This window comes from Giraffa tippelskirchi, chromosome 14 (assembly GCF_054371585.1).
Source record: "Giraffa tippelskirchi isolate mGirTip1 chromosome 14, T2T-mGirTip1v1.2.pri, whole genome shotgun sequence".
NCBI lineage: Eukaryota > Metazoa > Chordata > Mammalia > Artiodactyla > Giraffidae > Giraffa > Giraffa tippelskirchi.
Genome location: NC_137288.1, coordinates 69,450,458 through 69,463,598, shown reverse-complemented (window position 1 = coordinate 69,463,598; position 13,141 = coordinate 69,450,458). Strand labels below are relative to the sequence as shown.

Sequence of the window (13,141 nt, the reverse complement as noted above, 5' to 3'; positions counted from 1 at the left end):
CGTGTGCACAGTCTGGGGCTGTGTATCCTGGCCCTGGCCCGGTGTCCACAGCCAATGAGCAGGAAATGGGGTCTGGGCCTCCCTCTCTTCTCCAGCGGGGAAACGGTGTGGTTTCCACCAGTTCAGTAGGGGAGCAGGTCTGAGACGTACACGGTTCACTTGGACTCTGGCCGGCTCCTTGTTTGATGGTGTCGTGGCTCATTTCCACCTCACAGGAGGGGTCTGTTTGGATCATCGATGGGGCTGAACTTTCCTGGGGAAAACTCTGTCCATTAGACCCACTGTGACTATTTTCCTTTATCAGAAGTGCCTCTAACTGGGAAGGAGCCAGTGGCCTTAGGTCACCACCATGCTGTTAGGAGCCTACGGTCAGAAAGGGATCATAAAAACCCCGTGCACACTAGGGTCTTGGTAGGAATTGATTTCTACGAAAGTGGTTTTCCAAAACATGTTGCCATCCATTATCTCATTTCCTCTTCCAAGGAGCCCTGCAGAGTATTTAGGGCGGACTTCACTGCCGAGTCCTCCAGTGAGACTTTCAGAGGCTAGCAATGCCTGCCCGGAGCCACGTGACTTGGTGGCAGCTTAGCCCCAACCAGGAGCCCCATCAACCATCCCTTTGTTGCCATGGTGACCTTGCCGGAAGTGCTCTTGTCCTGGTCGGCCCACGTCTCTAGCTTCCTGCTTTCTCCCAGGCTGTGGTGAGAGAGGTCTGGCAGAGTGTCCTTCACTGACATCAGCAGAAGGGCCAGGCCTGTCAGGAGTCAGCTCTTTGAGACTGAGCGTTCTCTGCATTTGTTTCAAACCCAGATATCGACGAGTGCGCCACAAGCAATGAGACGCTGTGTGCGCATGTCTGCATCAACACCCTGGGGAGCTACCGCTGTGAGTGCCGAGAGGGCTACGTCCAGGAGGACGACGGCAGGACGTGCACCAAGGAAGACAAATACCCCAACGACACAGGTGAGTACGCCGAGGACAGCGAACAGCTGGGGACCAGCTGTCAGGCGCAGAAAAACCACACAGCAGACCCTGAGAGCAGCCGGGGTGAGTCATGAGCAAGCTGCAAGGAGTGACGTGAAATGTCTGCGTGGAGTCAGCACAAGGGTGGGCAACGGGGATCGTTGGACTCGATCAGAGGGCTCAGTGAGATGCTTTCTAAAGCCTGAAGCATGTGAGGTCGAGGTGCCCAGAGGTGTGGAAAAGCAGAGGCTCACAGTCTTTTGAGCAACAGGGTTGATTGAGAAAAGACGTTTGCCGTCCCCCTTTTTAAAGAATCTGCCTGCAATGCAGCAGACCTGGGTTCAATCCCTGGGTTGGGAAGATCCCCTGGAGAAAGGAAAGACTACCCATTCCAGTATTCTGGCCTGGAGAATTCCATGGACTGTATGGTCCGTGGGGTCGCAAAGAGTCAGACACGACTGAGCGACTTTCACTTCCAGTGAGTACTCAGGGTTGATTTCCTTTGGGGCTGCCCTGGTGGCTCAGATAGCAAATCATCTGCCTGCAATGCTGGAGACCCAGGTTTGATCCCTGGGTCAGGAAGATCCCCTGGAGAAGGAAATGGCAACCCACTCCAGTATTCTTGCCTGGAGAATCCCATGGACAGAGGAGCCTAGTAGGCTACTGTCCATGGGGTCGCAAAGAGTCAGACATGACTGAGCGACTTTACTTGCTTACTTACTTTTTTAAAATTAGAATTTGGAATTAAAATCCTTTTTGTCCCGTGGTGGAGGTTTGGGGGAGGGGGACTGTCCACTTACCTCTTAGGTTATGCCCTAAGTTGAAAGGAAGGATCTCGTTGGAAAAAGAAAAATTGAAACACGAGGTGCACTTTGCCACTGACACATTAGCATATAGGCTGACTTGAGAGTCAGCAAGAAGAAAGCAGCTTTCTAACTGTTTGTCTTGGAATTGGATTTCTCACTGTGCTCCCAGATGGGGAGCCCATGGGCTTGGGCTGTTGTTGTGGTTTAGTCACTCAGTTGTGTCCGACTCTTTGCAACTCCATGGACTGCAGCACGCCAGGCTTCCCTGTCCATCACCCAGAGCCTGCTCAAACTCATGTCCATTGAGTCAGTGATGCCATCCAACCATCTTGTCCTCTGTCGTCCCCTTCTCCTCCCGCCTTCAGTCTTTCCCAGCATCAAGGTCTTTTCCAGTGAGTTGGCTCTTTGCATCAGGGGGCCACAGTATTGGGGCTTCAGTCCTTCCAGTAAGTATTCAGGGTTGAGGGGTCCTCAACCTGGTAACCCTGCTGTGTCTTTGTCTCCCATTCCTATTCAAGTGAAGTCCTGTTTGCCTGGGTGTGAGGGCAGCATTGAGCAACCCAGTCTAGAGATAACCAGCAGAGGGGGCAGCAACCACTGCTGAATGGGGTTAGAGGCTAAGGGTCTCCAAACAGCAGGACCTGGGCTGTCTGTGAGCGCTGCCCAGCTGGGGGTGGGGGTAGTGTGGCCTGCCCAGAGACCTGACCTTACCTAGCAGAGTCCAGAGGAGTCAGATGGAATTTCCAGAGCCTAGGGGAAGATTTCAGACTCTGAATTGACTTGTTCTTTGGTCTCTGGTGGCCTCCGCCTCTTGCACTAATTCTTAGCTTCCTCATCCTCATCCCTCTAAAGCCACCCTGTCCAGGGATGGGTCTGAGCCAGAGGCAGTGACAGGCTGGACTGTGATGGGAGATACTCACCTCCAGCCTTGCTTGTGGGCAAGGTGGACTCTGAAAGGGGCCCAGCCCAAGGGCCAGGGCATGGGAAGGTCTCACTGCAGCTTTGAAATTAACAGTCTCTTGTGCTGAGTTGGTCCTGTGACCACTCAGGTTTCCTTTCCTGAAAGATGAATTGCACTTTTTAAAAAATATTCAAACACACAAGAAGTTTCGGTACAAGAGACCAAGAATTTAAGTGATGACCAATCTGACTTCTAAAGCTGAGAATTCAAGAAAAAAATAAATAGGAGTGGTCTGAAGTATTGATTGATTTTTCCCCTTCTCTACTGTTACTTTCATTTAAAGACTATTTTACCAACCATTTATTGCAGCATTTTTCCACATTGTCTTCCATAGGGCTTTGTGGTCCTGGGAGGTGTCAATAGCCTTTCTTTGTTTGAAAGATTCTGTGTTCAGATGTTCAGGGAGAATGTATTTACCACACTTGCTTCTACAGGATTCATGATATGAGTGTATTAAATGCCTGGAGCTTGCCATTAAAGGGCTTCCCTGGTGGCTCAGACAGTAAACAATCCGCCTGCAATGTGGGAGACCTGGGTTCGATCCCTAGGTGGGAAAGATCCCCTGGAGGAGGTCATGGCTACCCATTCCAGTATTCTTGCCTGGAGAATCCCACGGACAGAGGAACCTGGTGGGCTGTTCCACAGGGTTGACAAGAGTTGGACGCGACTGAGCAACTAACACATGTGCCATTAAAAAATGTTCATTTTGATTAAACCTGCTCTTCTCAAAATTATTTTCTGAAGACACAACCATAGGCGTCTCACAGATGACAGTGTCCTGGAAAATACAGTTGGGAAAATTCTAATGTATTAGCATCAAAGAGCTGAGCACTGCGGCCCAAAGTTGATAGGTCATCTGGTCGACTTTCAGGCAAGGATGGTGTCATCGCCAGATGAAGCAGCCACAGTCCGAGGTTGGGCGGCGGGGGACTGTGGGCTGCAGATCACAGGGCCTCTCATGGGTGAGAGCAGGCTGACGCTCGTCCATCCCGCCCCGCAGAGAGGCGGCCGTTCCTGCTTACGGTAATTTCAGCGGACGGGGCCAGGCTGTGTCGTCAGGAAGAGTGGTCTCATGGTGAATCCTCCGGGCTTTGCTGTGACACACAGCTCACTGCACGGCTGGGCCTGGGCTTTGAATTCTGTCTCTCCTCCCTCCTCAACTTCCTCCAAATATCACAGCTACAAAGAGCGGACTGTTCCAGTTTTTAAAACTATCTGTGGTCTCCCACTGCCGTGCCCCCTGCAGCCGCATTCTGGAAGAATCTCTCCATATTTCATTTGCAGTAACTAGTCTCTACTGAATTCACCACGTAGTCATGAGGACTCATGGTTTGTTTTCGTGTTTTACTGAGAAAAACGTTCCAACACCGGTAACCAAGGACATCGGGGGTAGGAGCTGAGGGGAGTAATTCATACCCATAATTAAAATTATGGGACAGGACAGGCACATTCTATGCCTTGAACGTTAGAATCATTACTTAAATGCTGGGTGCCTGAGGAGGTGGGGAGTTGGCTTTGATGATTCAGGCAACAGGAACTAAGTGTTCTGGATTCACCTCTGCAGCGGCTGTGATGCACTGGCAAGTTCCTTGGCTTGGGAGTTAGGAGAGCTGGTAGTCAGAGTGTCTCCAGCGTCTACCAGCTGGATGTCACTGCACAGGCAGCTCTCCCGACCTCAGTTTCCTCCTCTGTAGACACAAGCAGGTTGGGTTAGGTGAGCACTGAAGACCCTTTTACCATCACAAATCTTTTCCACAATTTGATGTGATTTAGACAAAGATCCATATAGTCAAAGCTATGGTTTCTCCAGTGGTCATGTACAGATGTGAGAGTTAGACTGTAGGGAAGGCTGAGCACCGCAGAATTGATGCTTTCAAACTGTCATGCTGGACAAGACTCTTGAGACTCCCTTGGACTGCAAGGAGATCAAGCCAGTCCATCCTAAAGGAAATCAGTCCTGAATATTCATTGGAAGGACTGATGCTGAAGCTGAAACTGCAATACTTTGGCCACCTGATGTGAAGAGCTGACTCACTGGAAAAGACCCTGATGCTGGGAAAGATTGAGGGCAGGAGGAGAAGGGGACGACAGAGGATGAGATGGTTGGATGGTGTCATTGACCCAATGGACGTGAGTTCAAGCAAACTCCAGGAGCTAGTGAAGGACAGGGAAGCCTGCTGTTCTGAAGTTCACAGGATCGCAAAGAGTTGGACACAACTGAGTGACTGAACAACAACCAAGTGTCAGCAGAAGTAACTGAAGCCCTGCCAGCCCCACAAGTCCCTGAGCGGCTTGTGTTTGTGCTTTCATCTAAGCGAGTTCAAGACTCGAAGGCGTGCCTGGCCTCAGCACCTTCTAAACCCAGAACTTTGTCCTACAGTATCTAAAAGATGAAGAAGTATCATCCAGATATTTAGCTCAGTGATAAGGAAAGTTAGAAGCCAGACCAGCCCCGCATCTGGGACGCCAGAGGCTGCTACACAGTTTCATCCGTTTTGGACTGATTCTTAAGCCCCATATTTCATCACAGTCATTTTTCTTTTGAAGAAGAGATAATGATGGAGTATAAACACGTGTGATATAAACCCCTCTTCCAAAATCCCCCCCCTTTTTCTTTAAACTTTGCATTGTCTGCTGTCTGTAATGTTAGAGGAATTTTAAATCGACTACTGTCTCAGCTCATTCTTCAGGAAGCACGTAGACAGCAGAAGGGCTGGCCTTAGAACGAACTCTGCCCATGGCAGGGTGGTCGTGTGCCCACGGGCGTGGAGACGCAAGCGTCTGGCCAGTAGGCAGGAATGTCACACTCCGCCACTTTTTCTCTTTTCAAATATGTGTCTGGAGCCAGTGACGTCACCCCCAGGACATCTGTGGTCCCGATGCAGAGACATGGACGTGCTGGCTCCACCGTAATTAGCTGGCTGGTCTCTCTTTTTCAACTTCTGTTGTTTTTTTTCCCCTGATAAAGTGACCTTGACCCCCAACATCACTTATTACAGGGACGGCCAGGTGTTTCATATAACTTTCAGGCTCCACTAATCCATAGATCAGCCGTTCTCAACCTGAGGAGCGTTCAAAGGCTGATACCGTTCCCTTGCTGTGACCCCCAGATGAGTGGGGTGCAACATGGTCTTCAGGAATTTTAAACAGCCCCACCACTAGCACTGCCCTAGATGGTTGCAATGTGCCACCAGAATTGAATACTACCCACCAGGCACAAATCTGCAGTCAACTTTTAAAACCACATGTATTTGGTGACTCTGCCTGTATGAAATATGTTGAGACCATTCTTTAGTTTTTCCAAATTTGTTACATATTACTAATATGGTATCTCAGGAATTCTGTTTATAATGCTTGCAATGTACAGCTCCCTCAACTTCAGTAAAAATTAGAGCTACATGCCCCCCTGTGGCTTGTCGATAATACTGCACCTCTGAAATCTGAAGGTGTTGGAGCAGGGTAAGGGATGGCTCTTTTAACATGGTCAAAGACGCATGACCCCATTGTTAATGGAGAACATGGAGTGTCAGGGATGTCTACCCACATTTCTAAAAGAACTGCTAATGTAGCCTGCGGGGGATTTTCTTAGCTCCACATTTTGCTGTATCCTGCATTAGAATAGGATACATGAGCTCCGGTTCAGAACAGATTGCATGTTCTGTGTCTACACCCACCATTATTTATCGTCAGACCCTGTGGAAGCTGTTCCCAAAGGATGATGCAAAGAGCCCTCCCTTGATCTGTAATTTTGCAGGAAACTTAATAAATGCCGATAACCAACCATGACAATGATGTTAACGTTTCTCGGGCGCTTGCCGTCAACCGGGCACTGCTCTGGTATCTTACAGGGGTTGGGTCCTTGATGCCTCGTAGCACCCACAGGTGACGGCGGTTACGGTCATTTTACCATTCCAGGAAGGGATGGCCGCAGAAGCCGTGACCTAGAGTCAGCAGCAGGGTTCGAACCCTGATCGTCCGACTCTGCCAAAGCCTCCGCCGCTCCTTCCTCTGCTCCTCTGTGACTGTGGGAGCTTCCAGAGGCTTGGGGACAAATTTGCCCTTGTTCTCTGAGTTTTGATAATTCCACAAAGAGACAGGGAACAGGCCAGGGATTTTCAGGTGAGCCGTCGTTCGGCAGAGCTGTTTCCCTGGAGCGGTGATGCTGAACTCACAGGTGCTTCAGAGTCACATGGAGACTGTGATGGGAAGTCTCCATCACCAGGCCGCACTCCCCGGATCTGAGATCTCTCAGAACCCGTATGCTGCTGGTGTCACTGACCTAGTGATCAGGCGTGAGAATCCCTGCCCGGAGCCCACCTGGCAGGCCGCTCTCAGGTGTCCTGAGCAACACCCCCAATGGCAGGCTTGCCGCACCCCCAGAAGTGCCTGCTTCAGACCCTTTAACTGTTCATCCTCTGCACACGGCTTTCTGGGGAACCTAAACCAAATGACCGTCCTCTGCATCTTACTTTCCTTATCTGTAAAGGAGGTCAAACTAGAAATACACTGATTCTAACATTCCATGATCTGAATGAAATAGCATCCAGAGCCTGGTAAAGAGGTTTATTATCGTAAAAATATCAAGTGGCCTTAATCACACCAATACTCAGTAAGTTTAGCTGAGTGTATAAAAATAGAAATGGACAGGTGGGCTTTTAACTCTTGTTTGTGATGGACCAGTTCTGCCAGCAGGGCTGGGTCCTTAAAAGGAAGGTCAGTCTCAAATTGTTGAACAGGTATCCTCATTTAACATTGTCGGCACCTCATATGGGGCTTGGTAAATAGCAGATTTTCCGTAATGGATAAGAGGGGGAGAGAGAGGGATGGATGAGAGATAAGTGGGTGGGGAGGTGGGATGGATGAGATTGCATATATTGACCAGTCGATGGGTTGAAGGGGATGAATGTAACTTGGGAGAGTTGGACGTCCTCCAACTGCCCTTAAACCTGACAAACCTGGAGCCACGGTCATCTTCCTGTGCAGAAACGTCCACCACCCTCTGCCGTCGGCACAGCCGAAGTTGGGTGAGGCTTCAGTCCTTTACCACCAAGCATCTTCTTGCATGAAAATTCCATCCCATCCCTACTATGCTGGAGATGGATCTAAGCTAGCTCTCCTCCATGTTCAAGCTCTGTGTGATCAAGCTCCATAGGCAAGTGGACTTGTAAACGGTACATTCAAAGGGAATAGAGAGTCTGAAGGGATTGCCTGAATGGGCTCAGATTCAGGAAATCTCAGTTCTAAACCCACACCAGTTAATAACTTGCTGGGTAACTTTCCTGACATCACTGAACCTCAGTTTTCCCTCGTTCTGTTGTTCGTGTTAATCCCAGAATCCTTGACAGTTTTATCAAGCAAAGGAAATTCAAAAGAGCTTGGTGGGCCTGAAGCCTCTGCCAGGCACCCTCTCCTGTTTACTAGAACCCAGCCTTGGGCCAAGGATTTAATAGGCATTGCCCCAGTTCGTCCTCACAATAGGCCTGGCTTATAGGAATTACTATTCCAGTGTCGTGGTTGAGGAAATCGGGGCTCACAGTGGTGAGATCACTTCCGCGAGGTCCCTGAGCTAGTGGCAGAGCTGGGGGGTGCACCCCTGCGCCGACTCTGAGGAGGTCGTGCCCTTAACCGGCATTTCACCAGCTCCACTTCACCCTCTCCACAGACCTTTCTCACAGCTCGTTGTGACACAGCTGCGACGTGAATGGAAACGGTCTCCCGCGGGTACCACCTGAGCGTGGTTGGGGCGGGGGCGGGAAGCTCCTGGTGGAACGGAATCAGCCTAGAAGACGGGGATGAGCTAGCCGCCCTGTTACATCTTGCGCGCGCAGGATTTAGAAAGAGGCTGCCTTGGTAAAGAATCCACCTGCAATGCAGGAGACCGGGGTTCAATCCCTAGGTCGGGAAGATCCCCTGGAGAAGGGAAAGGCCACCCACTCCAGTATTCTGGCCTGGAGAATTCCACAGACTGTATAGTCCATCGGTCGCAAAGAGTCAGACAGGACTGAGTGACGTTCACTTTCTCGCCTTTCTCCCAGAGGTCTGAGTGCTTTACGCGGTCACACGCTGGAACAGAGCTGCAGGCTGTGTGTTCAGGGATCACAGTGTTGCTTACGGCAGCTCGGCAAGACTGAGAGCCCCTTCCCCGACCTCCACCTGCTGGCTTGACAAGTGGGTTCCTAGCCTGTGTCCTCCAAGCCTCAGGCCCCCCACGCGGCGCGGGGGTGCGGTTGGCCAATGAGCCCTGAACACGCTCCACCCCCCACGCCGCGCTGCTGCTGAGGGTCTGAGAACTCAGCTGCCAAGTTGCCGTTGGGCATCCTCCCCTCCCAAAGAGTGTCTCCCAGACGAGTTATCTCAGCTCTGGAGGCTACATGTCTGGGATCACGGTGTCCGTGGGGCTGCCCCCTCATGAGGGCTCTGAAGAAAAATGTTCCAGGTCTCTCTTCCAGCTACTGGTGGGTTGCCAGCAGTTTTTTCCCCAGAAGGAAAGGGCTTTATTTTTCTCTCTAACCACAGCTTTACAAGCAAGTTTTGTTTTTCTTTAATTGGGGTATAGTCATTTGGGTTTCCCAGGTGGCACTAGTGGTAAAGAACTCTCATGACAGTGCAGGAGATGTAAGAGACGCGAGTTCGATCCCTGGGTTGGGAAGTTCCCCTGGAGAAGGGATAGGCTACCCACTCCAGTATTCTTGGGCTTCCCTTGTGGCTCAGAAGGTAGAGTCCGCCTGTAGTGACAGAGACCTGGGTTCGATCCCTGATTTGAGACGATCCCCTTGGAGGAGGGCATGGCAACCCACTCCAGGATTCTTGCCTGGAGAATCCCATGGACAGAGGAGCCGGGCGGGCTAGTCCATGGGGTCACAAAGAGTCGGACACGACTGAGCGACTAGCCACACAGAATGAAGGCTGTGTAGATACTGGGTCGTGTCACCATTTAGCATTTCCTTAGAGAAATGTGATTTTACAGAAGGCTCACGGTGCTGCCGATGCTCTACAGGACAGCAGTGGGACCCTGCCCGGGCCCGTCCCGGTTGGCCCTGGATGGGCTGTGCCCAGGGCGCCTGGTGCTTCTTCCGTTGACGTTACAACTCAGCGCCCAGCCCTGGTCTGTGACCCTGCCTAGCCTGGCTGCGCTCCCTTTGAACAGCTGGATTGTCAGAGGTGATCCAGTCCAGCTTTGTGAGCACTGGCCCGAGTCCTGTCACCTGGGTTTGGGGGATGATTTGTGGCTTGTGAATGTCGGCTCTTAGAGGGGAGTGTAAGTCATGTTGGGTTGATAGAGCCTGCCTAGTGGTAAAAGGGCCACAGCTCACTTTTTCACATGTAGAAGAGGAAGGTGCTAGGGTGACTAAGTGGAAACAGCTGAGCCCGGAGTGTAGGGGGGTCCCCTCCGCTGACCCTGTGGCCCAGGCATGCCGCTGGCGATGCAAGAGGTATAAAATCGCCATCCTCCATCCCTTGCGGATTTTAGCATCAGCCGGCCCACCTGCGACCGCCCTTCCTGACGTGGTCTCCTGGGGTCTGGATGCCCCCAGCTTTCTAGGCAGACTCGAGTCCGTCTCCTCCCTCAGGGCACGACGAGAAGGCGGAGAGCGCGGTCCGAGCCAGCACCTGCTGTGCCACATGCACGGACTTCCACCAGATGAAGCAGACGGTGCTGCAGCTGAAGCAGAAGGTATGTGCCCGGCGCGTTACAACCATCGCGTGAGATAAAGGGAGGTGGCGGGACGTCTGGAAGCAAGAAGAGGGTGTCCACCCACGACTTGGTTGGATATTCCCTGAGGTTGGTGCCAACTAGGTTTGGACTGAAACGCTTTGCCCAACCATGCTCAGAGCTCATATAGTTCAACAGAACAACGGAGGCAGGGGGTTGGTGGTGGTGGCTGTTCAGTCGCTCAGTCGTGTCCGACTCTTTGTGACCCCATGGACTGTAGCACGCCAGGCTTCCCTGTTCTTCACTGTCTCCTGGAGTTTGCTCAAACTCATGTCCATTGAGTCAGTGATGCCATCCAGCCATCTCATCCTCTGTCACCCCCTTCTCCTCCTGCCTTCAATCTTTCCCAGCATCAGGATCTTTTCTAATGAGTTGGCTCTTTGCATCATGTGGCCAAAGTTTTGGAGCTTCAGCATCAGTCCTTCCAGTGAATATTCAGAGTTGATTTCCTTTAGGATTGACTGGTTTGATCTCCTTGCTGTCCAAGGGACTCTCAAGCGTCTTCTCCCCGTCACAGTTCGAAAGCAGTGACTAGTAAAATAGACTGCTAGGTAAGGGGCACAGGAGAAGTGGAGAGAATGAACTGTGATTGGTGCGACTTTTTGTGAAATGAACATTCTGATGCGTGGCCCTTTCATGATTCTAAATAGGATAGCGTACAGTCATCATTTGCTTGTGTTTTATCAATAGAAAACATCTTCTTTATAAACTTCCACAGCTGGTGTGAATTTCTGTAGCAGCTTTATTTTTCACATTTAAAAGTTACAGCCTGTGCTTTGGGCTCCACGCACCTGGGAAAGCAGTTGCTTGGGTGCCTCGTGTCACCAAGGGGGAGGATTGACTCCTTTTGTCTGAGGCTCCCACACATGCCCAATGGACCAGATTTCTAGTAATGTCATTGTGCTGAGAGGCATGTCCCTGGGGAGGTTTAGAACCTTGAAATCGTGCCGTAGGCCCTGGTCGATGGTGTTTATTATACCTGAGGTCAGTGACTTCACCAGCCTGTCAGCAACTCAGAAATTGCTCTTCTGCTGATAAAACATAAGCTTGCTAGTTTGTTTATTTAATTGGTTCCCCTCGAGGCTCTTAGTACATCAAAGAAGTGTGTGTGATCTGTTTAACTTTGGCATCTAGTTATTGTAAAGGGCGAAAGGGTAAGATTAGACAGTATTGCTTTTCTGTGTTCAACAAACATGCTGGCAGCCCCAGTGAGATCCATAGCTTCCCGTGAAACAGGCAGGTCAGTAGGCTGAAAAGATCAGGGCTTTGCCGGCTTGTGGTACACGAAGGGGTGAAGATCTTGCAACTTTAACAGAAGCATGTACCTGTGTGATGTTCCAGTTCCCAAATAGCTTGTAATCTGATCACCCAGGCAGAAAAGCTTGTAAGTGCATCAGTGTAAATTCAGAGTTCTAAATAACACTCCCCAGACAGATATCCTCAGGTTGAAACTTGGATTGGTATCAGTATTTATTGAGTTGAGTCTGGAAGAGTTCGTGGATGAAGTTTGCATTTCATAGGCCAGAGGATTCGGGCCTGAGGGAGGCAGTTGATGGATGATGGATGTCTCAAGGCCTCATGCTACCCTCTGTTTTCTTCTCTGGAGAATTAATAATCCAAAAGCTACGGAGAAGCTCTTTCTAGCCTGAGTGATTTTTACAGTTGGTGCTGCTAAGTCTCGCTAGTTCAGAGAGTCAGTTGCTAATTCACCATCTGGCTTTCCCCTCCCCTCCCTGCAGTGTTTTATGATCCATGAAAGAAGAAATGTTATGAAGATACTTGAAATTTTATGTTCCCCTTAAGGCCCTTGTAGGTGAGCCGCACACAGATCCGGCAACAATGCTTGTTAGCCCTGCAGTGAGTCTCAGGCGTGGGATTTGGCCTGGAATTGGTCTGCCTTATACCGAGTTATCCTAAAGGTGGCTCAGTGGTAAAGACTCTGCCTGCCGATGCAGGAGAACTCGGGTTCGATCCCTGGGTTGGGATGATCTCCTGGAGGTGGAAATGGCACCCCACTCCAGTATCCTTGCCTGGAGAATCCCATGGACAGAGGAGCCTGATGAACTACGGTCCGTGGGGTTGCAAAGAGCCGGACACAACTGAGCAAATGAGCAGCCACATACCCGGTTCTCCTACAAGCCCACTGTGGCAAGTCTGAGCTAAAGCTGACATTAAAGGAACTTCACAAGGAACAATGCATTTTTTAAAATTTTTATCTATTCACTTTGTTTTTGGCTGCACTGGGTCTTCGTTGCTGTGCAGGGGCTTTCTCTAGGTGCAGCGTGTGGGTTTCTCATTGCAGCGGCTTCTCTTGTGGGGCACGGGCTCTAGGAAATGCGGGCTTCAGTAGTTACAGCACAGGCGCTTCATTGCTCCGCCCCCTGTGGGATCTTCCCTGACCAGGGATCGAACCCATGTCCCTTGCGTTGGCAGGTGGATCCTTACTCACTGTACCACCAGGGACGTCCAGAGCAGCGCATCGTTAAAGGTGCCTGGTAGAATGTGTTGTGTTCTGCCGTTGATGAAGCAGTTTCACAGCCAGGATCCCGTTTTATTCTCACCGTGATACCCGCATTGTCAGAGAGCTGCAGTCACTGCCCGGGAGGCAGCCCGGAGCCTCAACCCTAGGTCTCCTGATTCCTCCTGTGCTGCCGCAGGGCTTGTTGGCTGCGTGCTAACCTCCTCTCACAGATGCTG

The 13,141-nt window shown here is 50.8% G+C and overlaps 1 protein-coding gene across 9 annotated transcripts in view; it reads left to right on the top strand.

Moving 5' to 3' along the window:
* The window catches only part of CCBE1 (collagen and calcium binding EGF domains 1), a 401,394-nt gene that overhangs the window by 375,713 nt on the left and 12,540 nt on the right, over positions 1-13,141 (top strand). For all 9 annotated transcript variants that reach the window (XM_081563022.1, XM_081563021.1, XM_081563030.1 and 6 more), the window contains 2 exons: positions 811-963; positions 10,302-10,405. In XM_081563022.1, the coding sequence (XP_081419148.1) occupies positions 811-963; positions 10,302-10,405 (257 nt within the window). The remainder of the gene's footprint in view (positions 1-810; positions 964-10,301; positions 10,406-13,141) is intronic.